Source organism: Ixodes scapularis, unplaced genomic scaffold, assembly GCF_016920785.2.
Source record: "Ixodes scapularis isolate PalLabHiFi unplaced genomic scaffold, ASM1692078v2 PGA_scaffold4__175_contigs__length_147842914, whole genome shotgun sequence".
Lineage (NCBI taxonomy): Eukaryota > Metazoa > Arthropoda > Arachnida > Ixodida > Ixodidae > Ixodes > Ixodes scapularis.
Genome location: NW_024609879.1, coordinates 125,029,465 through 125,052,003, shown reverse-complemented (window position 1 = coordinate 125,052,003; position 22,539 = coordinate 125,029,465). Strand labels below are relative to the sequence as shown.

Below are 22,539 nucleotides of genomic sequence, written 5' to 3'. Positions count from 1 at the left end.
TGTATCGACCTACTTGGAACGGTGTATACCATGTGCAAAATTGTTCGAACGTCTGGCAACACTCTGTGCGCTGCCATCTTTGTTGCGTCGACATTCCTCTGCTGTTTGTCAATTTGGTGGCGTTAATAGATTCTCACCTACACCTGTGGGCTAAGGCTGAGCAGAGTTTTACTCTCTTCTTGCGTGTGTACATGCTCGTTGCCCCGCCGGTTGCTGGTTTCTCACCACAACCAACATGGCGAACATACTCTTCAGCTCGAAAATCGGCTCCGAGTGCCGGCAAAGGCACGGGCGTTGGCGCCTGGTTTTCGAAAGCGCTTTCTCTGCGCGAGTGCTTGAGCGAGCAAAGGATTCTTCGGAACTACGCTTTTGCACCCTGGCCTTTGCCAGCGCCAAAGCCAACTGGTGAGATGGAGCATGTTCTTCGGCGCCCCACTAGATGGCGTCGTGCATTTTGCAAATAGTCTAGTGAGGAAAAAAAAAGGCTTGAAGGCTTGTGCATTAAACTAACAACGGGCATCTGCCATGCCCCAGCGGACGACTAAATATTGATTTCAAGCACCTCCTCAGGATTGTTTATTGTACATTAATGATGTTTTCTTCCAGCCCAATGGTTGTTTATAGCTATCCTTATAGCTTTTAAAACAATAATTTTTTAATGGAAACTTGTTCCTATGACAAAACATCAACATGCAATTACTTAATTTCAGCGCAATACTGTGTCACCGGTTGGCCACTACCTTGCGACACCGCAGGAGCAGCATCCACGCCTTGTCTTATCTAGGCGATGTTGGTCGATGGAGCAGCTAGGTGGTGCAAGCTACTGCCCAATTGAAAGGGTTAAGCCATACACCCATCCATCCTTTTTCTTAACTTCTTGACGAAGGTTTTGTGCTGCACGTCGTGAAAAAATATTAGTAGCCTAAAAATTGCAGAAAAATATGGGCAGCACATTTCACACCCCAAAAAGTAAAGAAACAACAAAACAACACCCTTATTTAAATTATTTTTTTTAATTAAAATTATTTTTTTAATTATCTCCAATACCTTTTTGAGTAAATGAGGATTATATGCTGCTCTATTTAGAAACCCAGAGCGAAGTTTCTCTTCCAAGTCAGCACAAATGCAGCCCAGAAAGTAAACTTTGTAAAATGTTTAATTTGGACCATAAATTGTTTTTTGAAACCTACAGTAATGCTGATGCCCATAACGCTGCTGTGACCAATAATGTTGTAACCATTATTTGTAAGTTTAACTTCTGACTTTCACTTGTGTCGCGACTCTCTGACAGAGCCGCCAAGGAGAGAGAAAGGAAGTTTTCCAGACTTGTGAGCACAGTGTCTCACAGCGATCACCAGACAGCACAAAGATTCTACATCCTGAAACAGCAGTTTCTAACAGCTAAGTGGTTCTCCGTCCTTTTCCATATCTGAAAACGGCACTGGACGAAACCTGAGGAAAAAACGGACGAAGAGAAAAGTAAGATGCTGTGGAAGGAACCTTGTACGATGGCTCTAAACAGAATCGATGGACAATTCCAGTAAGAAAAGTTACAGACAGCCAATGTAGCTACAATGTGATACAACACGACTACCATATAGTGTCCAGTGTAAAAATCGCGGTGTTTTTCCAGAAGTGTCGCTGCTGAGTTTTGTGCAATCATGCGACTTGAACGAGTTTGTTCTTCTTAATTAAGTAGGAACCTTAACTGTGCAAATTTGCCACGGAGGTCATATTTCTCGTTTGATTTTGTATGTGAGAATACTGAAAGTGGTTTAAGTGCAGTTTTGCAGTGCCAACTGTACAAAAAAAGCTTGATGTACACCTAAACACTTCTTATGAGTTCTGAATGCAAAAGCACGCAAGCCGCTCGTCCCTTTGTCGTCTGCTCGTCCGCTCCCTTTGTCGTATGCTGCGTACTAGCGCGCGCACGCTTAGGGATCTCGGAGGCCATGGCGCAGCGGCCAATGGGAGCCCCGTCGACGCGCGCCAGCCAATGGAAGGCGAATCGCTCCTATTAGGGCCGCAGAAACTAGGAGTCGTTTTTGCGCTTTAAACTGATGACGTCAGCTCGCTCCACGAGATAGCTAATGCTTTCGCATTAATATACATACCGTAAAATACTGCGGAAGCGCCACCCCACTTTCACTGAAAACTGGGTTCATCTAGACACGAGCGCTTGTCCAGTGAAATCGGTAAAAACAAGATGGCGGCCAATAAAGAGCTTTGAAGTTAGGGTGAATGGGATTGGAGAAGGCACCTTTATTCTCGCACAATATCCCCGTCATCGCCGCTGGTGTTCTTGTGGCCGCCGCGACGGGACGAATATTTTCAGCTGATGCCAGTGCTTTGGAGGGGGTCAGTGCTTAATACATGATTTGCAGAATTCATAAGTTTGGGAGATGTTAACAGTGGGCACTTGGTACAAACAAAGTGGGTACTTCCGCATTATTTTACAGTAAGTGTGACTTGTAGAAAGGCACGACTTATTTACCAACTATTTCACTAAAACAGCCATTTATACAATAATACGATATAAATACGGTAGTGTAAACCAAATGCTGCATGCCAATAGGTCGAATCCTTTAAAACGAGACCCCATTACGCTCTGAGGAGAGACCAGAAACACTAAAGTGACGCTGCATTCGTTGTCGAAATCAAAATTCAGGCTTGTGCAGTGTACATGCCAGATTTTGTAAGTTTAGCTAAACGACTATAGCTCGTCGCTAGATCTTTCACTCTAGGTACCAATAAAGGTAGTTCTATACATGGCGTCAACTGTTTAGGGCCATATTGTCAAGGTCAGCGTAGCTTCAGCAGTGATCTAACTCTGATGAAACTAGCCATGCGAGCAACTGCGACGCCAGACAAAGCCACATGCTGCCACGCGCTCTCGCGGCAGTGCAGGGCCGGAGCACTGTGGAAGCTACGCTCCAGAGTGGAAGCTACGCTCCGACTCCATACAAGGGCGTAGACGCCCGACTCACCATGAATGCTCCGAAACGACCTTCCCTCAGTCCCTAAGAATGTCTCTGGAGATCACCAGTTGCATCATTTCGTTTGTACCTGGGCAACAGATCAAGGCAGCTCCCAGTTACTTCATAAGATGCATTGGCATTTTCTACTCAAGAGGCATAGTACCTCAAAACCTGCTTTCATCAAACCTATAGTGACTCATTGCCCCCTCTCTTCACCTGGTAGATAGCCTCTCATCCATGCTTATTTTGTGAAACACATTACAACAATTTAAACGTAACAAAATCAACTCCTAACTAATTTAATGGCCCGAGCTGTACGTCCTCTTTCCTCGATCAGCGTTGCAAAGCCGCACACACAACACAAGCTCTTTTTATAGCTCTTATCCCCAAATCATACGAGTGCAACTGCTTTTTTCCATCTACTGCCACTATATCAGATATTAGGTTAGAGTCAATGCACTGTTAAGCGATTATATTTGGTTTTGGCTGCTGTTAACTTTTTTGATAATGTTTGTAACTCGCTCTCTTACAGCTGTAGTACTGCTTAAACCATGAGGTACAATTAATAAATAAATACAGAAATACTGCAAGCATGAACCTACCCTCTATGATGAGGTGAGCCCTCAAGTCCCGTAGATACTGCTGAATCGGATACTCCTTGATGAAACCATAGCCTCCCATCATCTGTAGCGCCTGGTTCGTAACCTAAAAAGTCAAGAAGACAAGAAACAAGATAAATATATTTGAGTACCTTGAATTCTCCACACTGTATGAACATCACTGCAGGGTTGTGCGAATATTCTAATTTTCAAAGAGTGGTTTCAAATAATATGCTATTCGATATTTGCTTCGAGACGAACTGCGATATTCATATTTTTCAAAGTGTTGATCACGACGGGGGAGCTTTGATGAGTGGGCTTCTCACCAAACACCTGTGCGCTGCGGGGAAGCAATACTCGCGGAGCTTGCGAGCTCTGGAGATACTGCTTCCCCGCAGTGCACAGGCGCTCGGTGAGATCAAAGGGGATAACCTGCCGCGATTCTGCAAGTGTATGCATTAGGCAGCAACGTCTGCCTAATGCATGCAAATTTGAAATGGAAGAAAATACTTGCATATAGCAAGCACAGTTATAAATCCCCTCGATTAGGATAGCTGCGACAAATTCGTCGTTTACATGCCACAGTTCATAAAGATAGCGGTATTAAAAGGAAGTGAGCACGTTTATTGCACCCTAAAACGCAAATATGCTGCGTCAGCGATCTGCGGTATCGGTTTCCGTGACACGCGTGTGCGCGGCGGGTTCCCGTGCGTCCTTCGGACCGTGAAAAGCGAATCTGCTGCGTTTGCAATCTGCGATATCTTTTCTTGTGACACAGCTAGGAATTCATAGAGGATTCCAGTGTGTTTATCGCATTGTGAAACGCAAATCTGCCCTGTTCGCGATCGGCGGCATCAGTTCCCATTTCATTTGGTTTGAAAGCGGATACCCCGGTGTTTTATCACCAATTTGTTTTTATAGAGCTTAGCTGTCGCATCTCCAAAGATAGTCCACCCCATGTTTTTCACCACTAATCTCTTCATTTTAGGTGGGTGTTCTTGTGAAATTTTGCGTTAAACAGCTGGTGAACAAAGGATGTTTGCAGGCGAGATTGGAGAATGAAGATGTTTGTCCGTTTATTGTCACTCTCTTCTGTTGTGCAGTTCCTGGCTTCTTACACTGCTGAAGGTTTGTCAGCTTGCCTGTCTCTTTTTCAAGGTTATTCAGTGATGCTACTGCAAAATTGTGATTGGGAGCTATTTTTGGAGCAACTGAAAACGAGTTTTGGAGCACCTAATTAAGAATGACTTTTGGAGCACATAAACATGAAATTCGGAGTCCTTTTGAACACCTATCACTTTCAAAGGTACTTTTGAGCATGCAGTTATGAAATCTTATGATGACCTAAATTTCATAAAAATAATTTTAAAGTTTATGAATCTCCTACCCAACTTTTTGGGGCTTTTTTTGCTGTAGACAGTACAACCCACTTTGTTCTTTCATAGAAATCCAATGTGATGGATTAGTAAACAGATCTTTCTCATATAAAAAGGATGACACATCTGTTGATACAACTTACTGTGCATTGTTTATTTTTAAAGGAAAGAATGTATCAAAGGCCAACCCTTAAAGCTTTTGCAGCTTTTCGTTTAGGCCTGCCAGCCTAGTCACATTTTCAGAAAGGCTTGCACTTCCCTCATTAAAAAATACAGCTTATGTCCTTCACTTTGCCATGGCTCAGGTTGCGTATGGCTAGGATAGCTGGCGGAAGTCGTTGTCGGATTCGGCCAGCTACGCAATTTGTCACAATATGGCAGATCTTTATCAGGATGGCGCGTTAAATTGCCTCAGGAGCAAAATGGCGCATTGGGCGCAGGAGTGGGATCACTGGGTTCTTTCTGCACCCATACTCTCTTCAAAGCAGCAGCACAAAAGAAACATGAATAGTTTGAACTGTGGCAGCCAGATAGTCGCAAACAAACAGGACATCGCAAAAATTAACCCGTATGCCCTAAAACAATTTACGAAAATTGCCACCTTGATAAAGTGGTAATTGACAATTTCTGTCGGGGCATTCTCTGTAGTCACATCTACCTGGTGAAATTTAAAAACTCGAGCTCTGTCTTCCTTGAGCAAGCTCGACCACAACTAGCTGTCTCAAAACAAATGATGTTAGTTCTTATTTCTGTAGGGATGGTGTAGCACTTCATTATTTTGACATACACTGTAGAACCCCTAATGTTTGCGAGCCCTCAATTTTCGCGAATTTCCCGAATTGAAGAATTCGCGAAATTTAAGGGCACACGAAAATTTCGGTTCTTAAGATTTTCAATGCAGGCGTCTGGAATTCGCGAAATTTAGTGGTCGCGATTATGTCATCTGTGACCCATTCGCGAAAAATAGGGGCCGCAAAAATAAGGGGTTTTACAGTATAGGCGAACGATGAGACATGTACCTTTTGAGGAAAATAACAGCTTGCCGCCGTCACATGCCAAGTTTTAAGGCCAATCTCACGGAGAAAGCAATGCCCTGTGTATATGGTCATTTGTTTACCCTGAAGTTTATCTTGGACAAGCCCTACAATATAGAACCTTCCCCAAAAAAGCCTTCAAGGCTCTTGAATCCAGACAAGATTTCTGGCTGAGTCAACATATTGGCATACATCAACTTTAAAAAGAAACAAAAAAAAGCATTCAATGAATAATGAGAATTGCACATTTCCAACTAGTAGAAATAGCATTTCAAGGTAAGGAAAAACGAAAAGCCTATTAGTGCAAGAGCCATACTACACAACCAATAGAATGTCTCAGTTTGCGCCAATACGACTGCATAAAACTAACCTGCGAGCTTTGCTTTCGTTTACAGAACTTGATATACCCCATTTCACCATAAGTATGATTAGAGCAGATGTTACAAGAAAAAATGTCATACTTTAAGCATGCCTAAAGGGCATGTGAGCACACGCAGAGAAAGCGCTGTTCAAGGCAATATGCTCGTGCTTGCAGCTTTCACTTCGCTAGCACTTGCGGTGAAATCGAGTTTGGTGAGTGCAGTACACACTCCGCAAACGTTGGTGACAGCAGGCGAGGCTACTTCACCTTAAATCCTGCCTCTGTGCCGTGCAGCTTTGCCATGGCACACAAAGCAGTCTTGTAAGGAGAGTCGAGGTCAATGGACTCTGCCGCCTTGCGCACGATCAGACGAGATGTCTGCAACGCTGTGGCCATCTTGGCCAGCAAGAACTGGTGGTGCTGTTCAAAGCAGTACAAACAATTTCATGTTGGAGCACGCATGAACTTGCCAAAGAGGGGGTGGGAATATGAAGGTAAACTTTACCCAAATGAGTAAAGATGGGTAAACTGTCCTTAAAAGTGGTATGTAGGGAAAATGTGTCAATCTGAACCAACAAGAGGTCAGAACAGGTGTGTTCTATGTCCCCATGGTTTAACTATCTTGACATACTTGACTTTCCTGACTTTAACAACATAAACAACAAAACAGGGCAGCACCAAACGCCACCAATGCTACCAACCAAAGGTCACCAAGGTTGCCAACCATAAACCACAGAACACAAACAACTTTCATAGCAGGCAGCAGATTGTCATATGTGTGTTCGTTCCTTGCAGAAGGGTTCGGTCCCAATTTTATGAAGGTTTAGTGAAGTTAACCCATGTGCGAGATGCACATACAGCTTGAGTGACCAAATAAATGTAAGGTACAGACTCCGAGACGTGCACAATGCTCACATGCTACATCTTTTGCTGAATTCTGCTCTTGTGAACAAGATTCGGTGAACAAAAAATACTTGAGGGACACTTAAGCTTCGCCTTTAAGAGTGGAATGTGATAGCGTTATCGCGCCCAGTTTGCAAAGCCTTATCATAAAAACCGCACTCATTCCTAAGGCATGCAAGCGTATGCGCGTCCTCCAAAAGTCGACGGCAGTTTGCTGACCTGAAATGCTGCCAGGGGCTTTCCAAACTGCTTCCGAACCTTCATGTGCTCGATGGCAACGTCAATGCTGGCGGCTGCGGCCCCCATTGAACACGACGCTGCAGGGAGAAGCACGCCTGTCTGAAATCTGTCGAAACACACGAAACAGGAGTGCTTGCCTCCTGCCGGCACACCTTGTTTGAGCGGAGTTCCACAATCAAACTTAAACCCGAAATAATCATCTCGCCGCGCCTCCGATCGAGGCCGTGGCAGTGAGAACACGGCCACTCAGTCATGTTGTGGCCTGGCCTACTGGTGCACCTAGAGGAAACTTCTCCAGATAACTAGATCGCCACGGTGACACAAGAAATAAAATAAACAAATCATGAAGATAGAAAGCAAAGAAGCAAGTTCATGTGGTGCTACACCAAGTCTTTGACACCAACTCAATTGAATCTCTGCTGCTATACATGCTGCTAGGCGCTTAGGCGAATTTAGCAATGTTTAGCAGCCACATGATTAATTCATCGGGCTACCTTTCTTATACCTTAACACGCGGCTGTGGCGTAGCGCATGAAAGCAGAAGAGAAAACGAAAACCGTGCGAGATATTTGCACCCATAGACGACAGCAGCTTCGTCTCTTCAACTCTTAGCAGAAAACTCAATTTCAAAAGTTCAAAATTTTAAAAAATTTCAGGAGTGACTGGGCAGTGTGCAATTGGAGAAACCTCAAAACCAAAAAAAGTGGCGAAATTCATGAAAAAAAACGAGTGAGATAGTCTTTTGCAAACCATCTCGTGACACGCCAGCTTACTTTAATAGTATACCGCAAGACGTCTCACCTCCTAAAGATAACGAGCCCTATTTTTGGCTTGATTTGCAATTTTGCCTTTAAAAACACAGAAAGAAACCCCACTTCTAGTAAATGCAGTGCCTGGGGCCAATGGTGATATTGGTGGAAATCTGGTTAGTTAGCTACGATAGAAGATAAGCTGGTACTGCTGACTGAAGAGGACAGTCATCTTTGCTTCATTGCCCCTTGTAGAGATAACAAGTTTAGCAGGTCACATGATCTAGAAACAGCACTTTTTGAACTTTTGTTGATCGCACACTGAAAGTTAGCCGACTCCTCATTTTCACCTGATTTGCTCTCTATTTTAGGTAGACTATCTCTTGAGATAAAATACGGTAGGTTTTTGCAGTTGAGCAACATAAATGGGGGGTTTTGAATTTGAAACAATCCATAATATACGAATAGAATACAATGCAGACTAACCAAACAGCCTGCACTAGTCTGCATTGCAAAGCACTCCGAATTATAAAAACTTCTGAATGATACCAAGGGGCCGTCATACCAATGTTGACGCGACCTCCGTCCAGCCCCTTCATGGCAAACTGGAATCCCTGGCCCTCTTCACCCAAACGATTGGCCACAGGAACTCGGCAGTCTTCCAGGATCACCATTCGCGTCGGCTGCGTGTTCCAGCCAAGCTGCGAGGCAGACGAGAGTCGACACCACCTTGAGACAGAGCCTCTAAGATACACTTCAGAGCACGGTGTAAGATACTCTTTAGGTGAGGACGCACACCATGGCAAATGCTGCGACGTGATCGAGCAGAAGTCCCATTGGCACGCGCCCAACTAGCCTATGCCGGCAGCGTCTCTGTCGGCCAGATGGCGCAACTGAGAGACAAACAAATGGGCAAAAACGAAAAGATGTTTTGTTCCTGTGGCATGGGGGTACACGTGCTTTCCACTCGGCACGTCTGCCCTGGTGAGGAGAGGACTTTATATGGACAGCTGCCACGGGAATGGTGTCCACACCTAAGTATACCTTACACTGTGCCGGCACTTCAGCCATTTTGATGCTCCAAATCGCTGTTGCCACTTACCCAAAACTTCGTCTGAACATCGAAGAAACGCTTTTTTGTCCTCCATGAATGTTAAAACAGTCCACGATGGAGAAAAACAACATCTACCAAGCCTTCCGACACTGTATCTAAAGATTCAGAAGATGTGTTTTCAAATCCTAATTGTCGCCAATTGTGGTCGCTCTCCACTAGGCACGAAAATGGCGGCGCGGCACCCACCATATAATCTGGGATAAGGGTGCCGATACCACAAGTGTGGCTCATATAGCGAGCCCGTTTTGAGAGCAAGATTCAGGTGAGTGCGTGGACAGGCCTTGATTGCATCCATTCACGAATTTTGTCTCCCCCTCTTTCGTCAGCTTATTCCCCATTTCCTCTCCTCTATTTCACTACCATCTCCCAACCGAGGTTCGTTAAAAAAGAGTTCCGGCACCCAGAGATAAATGCCATTGCAAGCTAGGCTTGCAGCCACCTCGACCCCTTACGTTTTCACTTTCGTACCTATACATTGACATACTTATTTGTGTTTGTTCAAAGTAGCTCAATTCTGTCCTTTTATTTTTAATGCAGAGCACATTTTAATAAAAGATACGTTGGGATTTGTGTTACTAATGCATCCACATACGTGCAGTCATCGGAAATATTTAGCAGGCAAATGTCCTGCTAAATTTATCAAGGCGCCGGTTACAGGCCGCATGGTCACGAGGCTGGTGCTTCTCTGGGTCCGGTGGTCAAGTGACATGCGTCAGGCCAGATCAGCTCACGTGACATCACAGTGACACATGTCAACACCAATTTTGGAACTTGAAATGTGGCTTACCAAGTCATGGTGCGATGTGGCGCAACACGTTACATTAAGTGACAGTCTCACATGACTTTAAGTGGCAGACTCATGTGACATCACGTGCATCTCACGTGACATCAAGAGACAGTGTCACGTGACATGAAGTGACAATCTCGCGTGACCTTAAGTGGCAGTCTCATGTGACATCACGTGCGTCTCACGTGACATCAAGTGACAGCCTCACATGACATTAAGTGTCAGTCTCATGTGACATCAAGCGAGTCTCACGTGATGTCAAGTGACATGAAGAGACAGTGTTATGTGACATTAAGTGTCAATGCCGCTTGACAGTATCACGTGACAACTGTCTGACACCCCGACGCCATGCGACATCACGCTGCCCAGATTTCTGTCTATACCGCCAAAGCACTCTGCATACGGGACATTCGAGCGGTAAACCAAAGCAGCAGCTTAATTTTCTGTCCGTTTGCAAGAGGATGGCACGACCGATGCAGAGACTCCATCCCCGCCGATAAAGGATTCTACGTGCCAACCAAAAAGAGAGTGCACCTTCTTCTCCTTTTTGCCGAAGCTGAGTCCGCGCGTTCCTTTCTCCACGACCACTGCCGAGATTCCCTTGGGGCCCGGACCGCCCGTCCGGACCATTATGACGTAGATGTCGCTGGCCCCTGAGCCGCTGATGAAAGCCTTGCTGCCGTTCAAGATGTAGTCGTCACCGTCCCGCTTGGCCGTCGTGCTCAGCGACGCAGCATCGCTGCCACTGCCTGCACGTGCAGCAAAGTCATTGTGGCCGGGTTATGTATCTGAACTAGCCGAATAACGCTTCATCATTCTCTAGCTTTTTCAGCGCATTGTCCACACAATTTGGTTTAGAGGCACCAGATACTAACAAAGCGCAGAACTCCTCATACTAGGCTCACTAGGCGGTGCATGAGTCAAAATTAGAGGTGCACGTTTGGAATTGTAGGGCATTTTCCAAAAACGTGATACTTAAAATATGTATTTTTGGTATCGAGACTCCAATGCACCTTTTTTCCCGGTCTGAGAGACTCAACAGATATCAAGAAAATAAATATAATTGAATTTATTACCCGGTTCGGTGAGGCAGTAGGACGCAAACTTTTCCATCGTACACAGCTGTGGAAGCCACTTAAGCTTTTGCTCGTGATTTCCAAAGGCGTCGATCAAGTAACAGGCCATACTGGAATGGTGAACACACAACACGAGTCACTCAGAATTTCATGAACAGAAAGCTCTGGGACACGCCGAAAACGAGAAGTGTGAGAGCGTCTAATCAAAAGTTGTAGAAACGGGACGGCGTTAAAAGTGACAATTCCCACCTCATTTCAGTCGGTTGTTTCCATGCAATAAGTACCGCGCAGTGCACCGAAGTAATTAAAAGCCAGCCTTTTCTTAGGAAAAGCACCAGTTAAAGGATAAAATTGTTCCATTTCACACAAGGTTAAGGATGATGACAAGTCATACCTGGGAGGACCACCATAATATCCCGAGAAATGCCCCACCCCCGAAAGATAGCCCACCACTATTTTTGGCACGATTTGATATTTTATCTGAAACACCGAAAGAAAGCCCACTTCCAGTAATTGCAGAGCCAATGGTGACCTCGGTGAAAACGGTGTTACTTAACCATGGCAGGAGATAAGCAAAAATTGCTGACTGGGAAGGGCAGTAGTCTTTGATTGATCGCCTTTTCCTGCAATCACAAGTTTCCCAAAGCGCCGCTGAATATTTAGTACACACCCTGGCTGTGCCCTTTTCTGTACCGGCCAAAGGTCATTATGAAAGTAACGTACAGCATGCACGAAAAATGGAATTCCCAGGAGCACTAAAACCAGGGTTGTCACCTGCCTGCATGGACGTTTTTTTGTTGTTTTTTTTGGCATGGCAAGTTGGTTTTTGGGCTGTACCTCGAACCGGCCATCTGTTGCCGGTTTTCTCAACCATCCAAGAACATTTCTTTTTTTTTTAGAAAGGGGGGTTTATAAACACATTCTACACCGTCAATGCAAAAACTAGCGCAAAAAGTGCTTGTCAATGGATACTTTTTTTTACAGAAAGTATGTGCGAAAATCTGTTGAGGACTCCCAAGTAGAGAAAGCGTGTGAGCGAGCTTGCTTGAGAGAGGAAGTCATCCTTTGAAATCTCTAAGCGGGTGCGGCGGCGAGCGGGAAAATGGGAGGGAAATGGGAGAAAGCAGAAAGCCGGCACCTGTAGGGGTGTGGGAAACACGCGACTAAACAGGACTACCCCCCCATATCGCCCGTCCACAGATGCGGGCGGCCGCGGCATTACCGGGCGGCGGAGAAAAGCTCACCGGAGGTAAGCTCACGAGGAGAAGCTCACCAGAGAAAAGCTCACCGGCCTTTGGACAGATGCAAAGTAAAGCTCACCTATGAATCTAAGAATCAAGCATTCACTCAAGTGGAATACGTTCACTGAACTGAAGTATGCTGGGCTGCCTTATGCGCTTAGCAGAATTTATTTTTAAAATATAAAAACGTCCAGTAACACGTCAGGCATTGCCCGACGAGGTAAAATAAATAATTTCGATAAAACGCTAGTTAAAAAATAACGGGGGGGGAATCACAACCAGAGTAGAGAGCTGCGGCTTGAGTAGTTTCTGAATATTTACTTATGAAATTGAATTTTATGTAGTATACTGACACTGCATTTCCCCATCTCCACATTCACCATTTGTTTAAAAAGCAGTGGTTCCAATTCTTACCTCATTCAAAGAAAAAAAAAATCATTTCCTCTATACTGTCTACACCAGAATTAAATACATGGTAACATTCACACGAAATGAGTTAACATAAAAAGCAGAATGAGGGCTACAGCCAGCGTGGAGAATAAAAATCAAGATGACTTAAATCGCGATTTAAGTCAGACCATTTACTGTAAGACCCTTAATGTTTGCGAGTTTTAGCGGGCACGAATATTTATATTACCTGCAGATGAAAATTCCAGCCTTTAGAATTCACGAAATTTAATGGCTGACACTGCTAGTGAAATTGTAGCCTGCATGCGTCCTAAAGTGACAGGAGCAGTGCACAATCCAAACGGCTTGTTGAGTGCTTACTCATCTGTGCTACGCAGGACCAGGAGAGATGAGAGACTTGTTTTTGGCAGTTTACTCTTGACTAAATGGTGTGTATCTATGCATGTTATGGAGTTTAATGCTGTGTATTTGTGCGCTTACATGTGCTATTGTATTATTATGTCTATGTTAGTAATTTCACGTTGGGAAACTCGTGCCAAAATACATTGGATTTGTGTAATAAAGAATGTCAACACTGCATGTCTTTTTACGAAATCAATCCCACATAATCACCCCCACCCCCCTTTTTTGGGGGGAAGGTAGCAACCCTAATTAAAGTGATTAGTAGGTATTAGTAGGTATGAATTGGTGGACAAAAATAATCAATTTTAAGTTACAAAAGAAAAAGAAAAAAACATACAAGACAATGGAACAGCCAGACCATCTCAATCGTTCCGCTGGAAACGGCATTTGTTTTCATGGTTGCTGATGTTCAACGTGACGCCAAGCTGTAGTCAATGAGCTTTTATTCTTTTTTTATCTAAATGTTGCCCAACGAAAGAGATGCGTCTGTCACCTGTTTTATCCTGTAAGTTCCTTCCCTTTCCGTAAGCCACTGCCGCTATGGTGCCTGTAACGCGTCTCCAAATGGCGTCCTTATCATCCTATTCCGCCCATGTATCGAAAATGGACCCCAAGTGGCAACAAATGACATTGCAAAAGCTGCAGTGTCATGCTGTCGGATGCTGCAATCCTGAAAATTGGGCGTCAAAGTTCTGAGGAAGAAGAAAAAAAAAAAGCACGAGAGAATGCAAATGTTGTCATGACGCGACATTCCAACTCCTTGCTGCCGAAACAAAGTTCCCGTGGACTGTCAAGTTGATGTGAAACAGGCGCGGTAAACACCAGTTGCAGATACGTTCCAGGCACCATACCTCCACCAACACACTTTGCGGTCTGCTTAGTTCAATTGACTTACTTGTGGATACTGATGTAGGCAGTCGTGCTGACACATCCACGAGAGAGGGCTTCAAAAATGACTGAAGCATCCAAGCGACCCAAGCCAGCACCTCCGTAGTCCTCCGAAATGTAGACGCCTCCGAATCCGAGCTCCGCTGCTTTGCGCATAGCCTCCACCGGAAAGTACTCCTGATGGCCGGCAAATGAGACGACACATTGCCCGTGAAACGAGAAATAATTTAGGACAGATGCCTGCCCTCACGCCTGTAGGCATTTCAGCAGTTTACACGTCCCACAGAGCTTTGAGATTTTTAGAGCTCTAGTAACTGCGGTAATCAATTTAGGAATGTTCATCATTTTTGTCTGGTGACCAAGCAACACTGCTGAAATTAGTCACACCATTGTTTTCATATTTTATTTTTGGCATGTCCTAACCCCCTTAAGCTTTTTCTTTGTTTAAACCTCAGTCATCATACAGCACACTGCATTTCACATGCCAGATTTGCTCACAACAGATCATATGAATATTGTTTGCTTTTTTGTAAAGGGTTCAGATTTCACGTCGTATAACTAGCAGGAAAAATTGGCGCCTACGCATAGAAAGCTCAAACTTTCATTGAATGTGCATTGAGGTAGTCAGTTCTACCTGATGAAATCTCAAGGCATACTTCTCTTCCTGTAAAAAATTAGACCAACAAACCTGCCAAAGTCAACAGCGGATATGTTCGCAGACGACAGAGTTGGTGATGAACGTAACTTGTGGCGCCGTCACCCGACAGGCGCAGCGAGCAGACGGCGGAGTGTCTGTCGTCTTCTCACTGCACCCATTGGAAAATGGCGCCACAATATACGTTCATTGCAAACTCGTTTGTCTGTAAACACACCTGCCACTGCCTTTAGCAAGTTTGTTGATCTAATTTTTTAAAGGAAGGGAATTGCGCCTCGAAATTTTACCAGATAAAGTGCACCGCATCCATGCATATTCAGTGAAAGCTCGAGCTTTCTATGCACAGGCGCCAATTTTTCCAGCTCGTTTTATAGCATAAGATTTTCTCTCTATATATTACGCAATTAATATTATGCACAGGGCATCCCACAACATTATGTGCTACTCCACGTCCCGTCCCCCCCGCCCCGCCCCGCCCCGCCCCGCCCCGCCCCGCCCCGCCCCGCCCCGCCCCGTCCCGTCCCGTCCCGTCCCGTCCCGTCCCGTCCCGTCCCGTCCCGTCCCGCCCCGCCCCGCCCCGCCCCGTCCCGTCCCGTCCCGTCCCGTCCCGTCCCGTCACGTCACGTCACGTCACGTCACGTCACGTCCCGTCCCGTCCCGTCCCGTCCCGTCCCGTCCCGTCCCGTCCCCCCCCAATTGTTTCTCACCTTTTCATCCCATTCGCACATGTTGGGCAGCATTTCTTTTACGGCAAAGTCGGTAGCCATCTGCTGCATCTGAATCTGATCTTCCGAGAGTCCGATCGTGGCTGAAAATTGAAAATTAAACAAAAATAAATAACTGCGTTACTGCAATTAAAATGGAACTGTTCACTCGCCAATAAACTGCATTCTTGTGAAAGCTCCAACACTAAAATTGTTACCATAGAATACCGTGTATGCGCCCATATCACACTAAGCGCCCATACACAAATTCGTAAGATCTGAGAAAATATGCACAGTACACTGATATGTAAAATTGATGACGAGACAAGTGCCCATCCCCCATTTTTTCGCGATTATCTTTAAATTTTGAGTGGGTGCTTGCCCGGTATTTTACGGTAGGTAAAGCTATGCGCAGCTGTGAATTCACAAGCAAAATCGCACCATGTGAATCGGGCTTTACATGGTGCGGTTTTGCTTGCGAATTGACAGCTCCAACGTCAGACCCCGCAGTTTCCACCAGGCATTTTTTTTTTTGCCACACAAGCGACCTCACAATTACGAAATCGCAACTAAAGTCACACCATATGTGACTCGGGCTTCCGTCAGTGTTGTAAACTTAACCGATTGTGAAATTTATTTTCATCCCGATGTGTGGTGTATAGTTCTACACACAGCTGTCAGGTACGGGTTGACAAATTCCGAGATACAGGTGTTAACAACAGGAAAAATATTGTGCACCTCAATTTTAACTCGTATATTTAAGAATTTGTCAGCCAGTATCTCACAGCTGTACGTAGAGCTATTGGCGACGCAAGCGACTGAAAGCGTTGCTGTGATCGGCTCAGCACCATTGGCCGAATGCTGACTATGACGTCAGCAAAGGATATCAAATCGACGCAAATAAGAGCAATGTAAGAACGTCAATTTTGACGGTGTGGACAGTGTTACTTTGAAAGCGCTATGATTTCAGGCTTTCACCATGCTCATTACAGACACCATTGAACTTGTTCTTCACAAGGTAATGACGTCACGAAAGGTAAACAAACGAGGGCGCCGCCGAAACATCTCGCCGCTAATATGCAATGAACATTGTGATTAAAATGAATTTTAAAATCGGTTAAGTTTAGAAACACCGACTTCAAGCTCGATTCACGTGGTGCAATTTTACTTGCGATGTTGCAAATCCGACATCGCTCGTGCAAAAAAAAAAAAAAAAAGGGTTTGGGGGAAGTTTCGGTGCCCAACGTGGCAGCTGTGACGTCCGGTGCATGAGCGCCCAGCTGCGACGCCTGGGGGTTGACTCCGATGTCCGACGTCGCAGCTGCAAATTCGCAAGCGAAATCGCACCATGTGAGAATCGGGCTTCAGGATTAGCAAGCGCACAGTACTGCGAGAAATGTGTGATGTCACCTTCTGAAGCTACTGTCCCTTGCTAAACACCGTTCTGGGGTGAATATCGATAAAAAAAAAAAAAAAATTATCGCACATAACTTCGGAAGAAGTATATAAACAACAACAACAAACAAAAACAAAACAAAACAAAAAAAGTCTGTGGTTACGGTTTGCACTCTTTGAGTTAAGGATTACTGCGACGTTCACCCTCATTTATAGATTTTATTATTATTATTATTATTATTCACGCGAATAGTCTTATTTTCAAAGGGTACGGAAACTTACATCTACTACATATCTGATCTCTGAAAGGGGTGGTGGTGATGGTGGGGGAAGGGGGGGGGGGGGGGGGGGGGGGGGGACATATTGCCACGAAATGACAGAGATGCTACAACGCGGGTTATACGGATGAAAATATGGTAAACAAAACATACCATCGAGAGCGGTGGATGCGAATCTGACGGATGCAAGTTTGCGGGAAACACACTGCGCCCGCAAAAAAGTGCTGATTCGACTGCAAGTCAGGAGTCGACCTAGAGAACCCATCCTGCGAGACAGCCGCACTGATTAACTTGACGACAAGCGGTAGCACAAATGATTATAAAGCGAAACGAGCCACCGAGCGTCGGTACATCACGCGGCGATATCGCGTTATGTTGCCATAGCGGCCATAGTGCGACAGGTACAACTTTGCGAGATGCATAACGGACGGCAGTTTTCCTCGTATTGGGCGGTGGCTTGCGCTACCTAGAGCACTATATAGCTCCTACGGAGCAGAGTAGCGCAATCCTTTGAACCCCGTGTTTTGCCGACAGCATGGCCGACAGAGCGGCTCGGCGCGAGTCACGTGGTACTCAAGGTTCCAGGAGGTGGCCCGCCCTATGGGAGAATACATGGAGATCGGCACAACACGGCTGATTCAAAAATGAACGGCGAGTTCACACTTTTCAAAACTAGTCTGTCGTGAAGTTAGTAAAGCACTAAACACTTTATCAAAGTTTTAATAATATCGGATGCGTGTGCAAATTTTGAGAAGGCAATTTCCAAGGCAATGGCGTTTGAAGCAGACGATTTTTGCTCGCAGCAGAGATGGGCTTTTCGGGTTGGCCGGGGCGGGTCACGTGAACGGTGTGACGTCCGTGTCGTCTGCTGCATGATGCCGCTCACGCAATTTTTAAGAAAAAAGTCAGGTCCTTGCGGGGCACAAAACTTAGCGCGAATTATTCTAAAGTGTTCCATTATTATGTCAAAAACGATTGCGATTCCGTACATTCCCACAATACTGAAGAAACAACGATTTTCTCACGTTCTCAAGTCTCAAGTGCTCAAGTCAGTCGAAGGCAATAAATCTTGTCATAGTCAAGATATGTAAGCAAGTGTTCAACGTGGGCTCTCTCACGCTGGTGCAGCTGTCAAGTTGAACTGAAGGTACGCGGGTCCAAACAAAAAAATACATAATAGCGATGGGCCGAACTTTTGCTGGATCGAAAATTCGGCGCCGAATCATAAAACCAAACTTTTCTATTCGGCAAAAATACTTTGTCGCCAGACCTAAAAGTTGACATATCGTTTTTTGGTGTGCCGTTGAAGTTTTTAGGCTTTTTAAAGTCCATATTGGCACAGTTATTACTTATTACGGTAATATTCTGGGAGATAATTATATCGGTGTCATTATTGTGTGTTCACTGGTAATTTTAAAGTGACTTCTTGCTGAAGTGGTGTGACAACGGGGTTGGGTAGAGCGAACGCAGTCGGGGCAATCACGTTACGCTAGTTTCGGTTTTGAAACGTCATCAGCGCGAGCCTGCAAGTCTGTATCGTTGAAATAAAGGCGATAACACTGTGTTCTTACTTTCTCTGCGAGTCACCGTTTCTTGTGCGAGAATGAATGCAACGGCTGCTGAGCTTTCACCAGAAGAGCTAATATTATTGTAAAAATGCATGTTTTTCGATTTGAGTCGCTTCAGTTTTGCATGAGAGTGTGCGTCGCATATTCGCAGCGTCTTTTAAAATGCCGGTTTCTGGTTTTTAGACACTCCTGACGTTTAGGAAGATGGGGAGAGTAAAGAATGTCGGATGTGCAACGTCGAGCATGATAGTTCTGTGTTTGGTGTTATGCGGATAGATGAAAACCGCGAAATAGCGCTAATTGAAAAGCAATATTAGTTTGTTTTGGCACAAACTACTTGTGAGCCGAAAACAGGATTGCTATAATGGCGAGGAGTGCTTTAAAGTACTTGTCAGTCAATGTTGCAACTACCTCGTTGCATTGCTGGAAAGATCAAATGAAAATCACGTTATACCAATTGTACCGCATCATACGTCACTTTCGCAGTGGACTGGGTCGTTTTTGAGTCAATTTGTGGTCGATCTTCCGTTCTTGCGGCAGAAAATATTGACGATAACCAGACTCACAAAGGCTGACAAACTCACAGTTACCATGTCGCCCACTCCGCACCTCGCTGTAACCGCGGGTAGAACTACACTGTACGATGGTAACCGCACCACCGCACGGCGTAGATTTGCAATCCATGGCCCTGTCGCGTTCTCGTGCGTGTGCAGACATTTGCCGAATTTTCGCCGAATCTTTGCCGAATTTTCCTCTAAAAGTTCGGCATGTGCCGAACTTTGCCGAATTTGAAGTTGGGCAGATTCGTTCCATCACTAGTGCGTATCAACAATGTTTGCGCGTTGAAACTATGATGCGTGCTTTATCTAAATCTAAACTTATCGGTCTGCGGCTACAAACATTTTTGTTGACATTGCTTGCATGAAGTAACCATTAAAGCCTTGCATTAAACGATGTTACGAACACACGGTTGGAACACACGAACAGACGGAGTATGACAGCTACAGCATACAAAGGACGATCGAGGTCTTTATCCTGCGTTCTATGTATCCAAACATCGGTATCATTGGTGTTATATTGCGATCAGCTGGTCGCCGATCGCCCTGTTTTTACGCATAATGTAAACAAGGCCCGGAAACGCCAATCTCATTTCGATGTGCTTGTGCTCCCCTGCAAGCCTCCTCTTGGCTCTCGTCAGAAGCTGTATTGTAATAGCAATAGTCTCATCGGCCGTTCGAGTTGTATATGCCACGGTGATATCTGCTGTGTGTGATCTGCTGACAAACAAGTCTGTATTAAATGCCAGAAGGAGAACAAAGGTGAAGGTTTTTTAACTGTTTTTCTTTTTACAAAACAGGGCAAAGCTTCTAAAACAAGAGCAACCTAAGCTGATATTTGAGCGTGCTCCAGAATGAATGGCAAAAGGTGCCTATGCTAAGTGGTAGATGTACAGAGTTGATTTTCTTTTTGCTTCTGCGTTGTAACACCGATTTTACGCTGCAGTGCAACAAATTTATGGTGTTCCACGTGCTGAACGACAAAAACGACCTCGTTTCGTCCTCCATTTTGCCTGATTTAGCGCGCCCCCTATATCTGCTGGAGTTGCGAATTAGCTCTGGGCAGGGTTTCAGAGAGCGCCACCGTCGGTTCACCATCAGCGCCACCGTGACCAAATGAGGCACCACTGGGACATAGACCCCTCATAACCCCTCAGAGAAAAAAGCGCCATCTGTCGTACGCAACGGCAACCAGAGCCAGCCGCCATGCTGCAGGGTACTGGGGCGTCGTTGCATACGCTGCATATGTCGTATAGCCGCTAGTCTGACTGCGTCAGTTCCACGGCCCTCGATGCCAACATACCGCGGCGTACCCCTCTGTAAGCAGAGTGGGTGCGTATTCGTAACTGTACTCGTTATCGGTTGACGGGCGTCTGTCGGGTGGGGATAATCAGCGGCTCCGCCGCGCAGACGTTTGCCTGCTCAAGTGCAAGAACGGAACACGAGCCGTTCCCACCCAACGCTCTTTGGGTATTTGAGTCCGGTGTTTTTAATCTCACTTTGTTTGGGGGTAGAGTTTTTAAGTTTTAGCTTATTTCAAGAAATCAAAGCGTCAAGATGTAATGTTGCTCGTGGTACCGCTTGTGGACATGACAGTTTCGCGAGGGCGTAGCTTCACGCATGCGCCAGAGTGCCTTCATACACACGCGCGCTATGCGCGAGCTCGCGGTGCATCCAACTTGCACGTGTAAACTATGTGTTAGGTACGCGCTAAGTCATACGACCTCACGCCTTAATGTTCCTACGCATAGTTGCGTTTGAGTGTGTTTGACTGCATTGCGGCTGCGAGAAACCAGGGCATTCTCGCTTCTTATGTCGCGTGTTAAGCTATTCCTTGCATTGGATTTCATACGAAGCAGAGATATGCCGGTGACTCGACTTTCGTTTTTCGACGCAACGCAGTCAAACACTCTCAAAAGCAGCTGTGCGTAGGCGTTGCCTGTAGTTTGTACATACCTGTGCAGCGCATGCTTTATGCAAAGCAACATGCACCCGCTTGCAGTTTCTGCTTCACTACAAACTTGCTGCTGTATGACCTCTATGACTGCAGGGTAAAAGCTTGGCCTGCTGGGCAAGTTGGTGATGGACAGTCATTATAAAAATAGCGCAAAAAGACGAAGAAGACAAGCGCTTGTTGTCCTGTGCGTTTCTTCGTCTTTTTGTCTTGTCTTTTTTGCGCTACTTTTAATAGAAATGTCGACAACAGGGTGTTCGAAATTATGTTTTAACTCTAAAATTGCTCACAGAAATCAGGAACTCGACGTATCAAGTAGAAACTTACATCGAATGCGGCTTTTAAAGGTCGAATTCGCGCATTAATATTTTAAGTTAATTCCACTTACAAAGAAAAAGTCTTAAAAGGGTCCGCTTTTTTGGGGTACTACTTGAAATAAAGACTTTACTTTTTATTATGTAAATGGGACAAGCAAAATACGCTCAGTTGCTGATTTTTGACGGGCCATTAATTGTAGCTTGTAACTTTATTTTGAGACGCTCAAGAATAAGCGGCTCAAGTTAAAACTTACCTCGAATACGCATTTTACTAGTCCCATTTTGGCCATATGAAGACATGGTCATATGAAAACAGCGAGCTTATAATTCTGTATCTCCTTTCAAATAACGGTACTTCAAGTTCAGCACTGCCACCCTAAATACTCGTGTCTCCTCCTCAGTTAAATGCCTTTACACTAAATTGACAGTCATTTCGAATGTGAATACACGAATAAGAATAAGTGAAGATCGACGACGGTGTCTTGCAACTGAAGGAAACTAAGCATTGCCATTGGGTTAGAAAACAGAAGATCAGCTCTTGGCATTGGGTCTTCATCATGAACCGCCAACTTTACCAGAGCCACTCAGTTCGGAAACTGCTATAGATCCTGCTCTGAAAAAGTGGAGCCGATCCTAGTCCCAGTACCGAGCAAATGGCGATTGCAGCGCTGCCATTTCTCCCACAGTGACCACTCCGTGAACTGCATGACTGCACTTACTAGTTCCGTTGGGTCACAGAAGGGCCGGTGGCGCCATCTCGTAGGGCCATCTTGCAGTAGCCATATAAAGCAACTTCCATGTTTCAACTCGTCGCTAAAGGGTGGCGCTGTTATCGCTATTAGCTCGGTCTCGGTGGACGCCAAAGGCCCAGGTTTCAAGGCCGAGTTTCCCAACTGAGTGTTTTAGTAACGTGTGTAACTGCTAAACGAGGCGGGAAACCAGTGTGGATCGCTCC

At 45.3% G+C, this 22,539-nt stretch overlaps 1 protein-coding gene across 1 annotated transcript; it reads right to left on the bottom strand.

Moving 5' to 3' along the window:
- Positions 1-1,138: 1,138 nt before the first annotated feature.
- Positions 1,139-17,742, bottom strand: LOC8029989 (isobutyryl-CoA dehydrogenase, mitochondrial-like). Its single transcript, XM_002408388.5, has 11 exons — positions 17,342-17,742; positions 15,519-15,619; positions 14,164-14,333; positions 11,218-11,327; positions 10,676-10,890; positions 8,806-8,941; positions 7,471-7,568; positions 6,616-6,768; positions 3,581-3,683; positions 2,988-3,066; positions 1,139-1,452 (listed from the first exon to the last, which is right to left on the bottom strand). The coding sequence occupies exons 1-10, from the start codon at positions 17,451-17,453 to the stop codon at positions 3,014-3,016; spliced, it is 1,251 nt and encodes a 416-aa protein (XP_002408432.3). The 5' UTR covers positions 17,454-17,742; the 3' UTR covers positions 1,139-1,452; positions 2,988-3,013.
- Between the last annotated feature and the right edge of the window lie 4,797 nt (positions 17,743-22,539).

Coding starts and splice junctions, on each gene's coding strand:
- LOC8029989 (XM_002408388.5), bottom strand. CDS start 17,453: ATGGGTTCTCTAGGTCGACTCCTGACTTGCAGTCGAATCAGCACTTTT. Junction 8,942..10,675: donor TCGGCAAAAAGGAGAAGAAG/GTGCACTCTCTT, acceptor TCTGCCTCGCAG/CTTGGCTGGAACACGCAGCC. Junction 6,769..7,470: donor AGCCCCTGGCAGCATTTCAG/GTCAGCAAACTG, acceptor TGCTTTGAACAG/CACCACCAGTTCTTGCTGGC.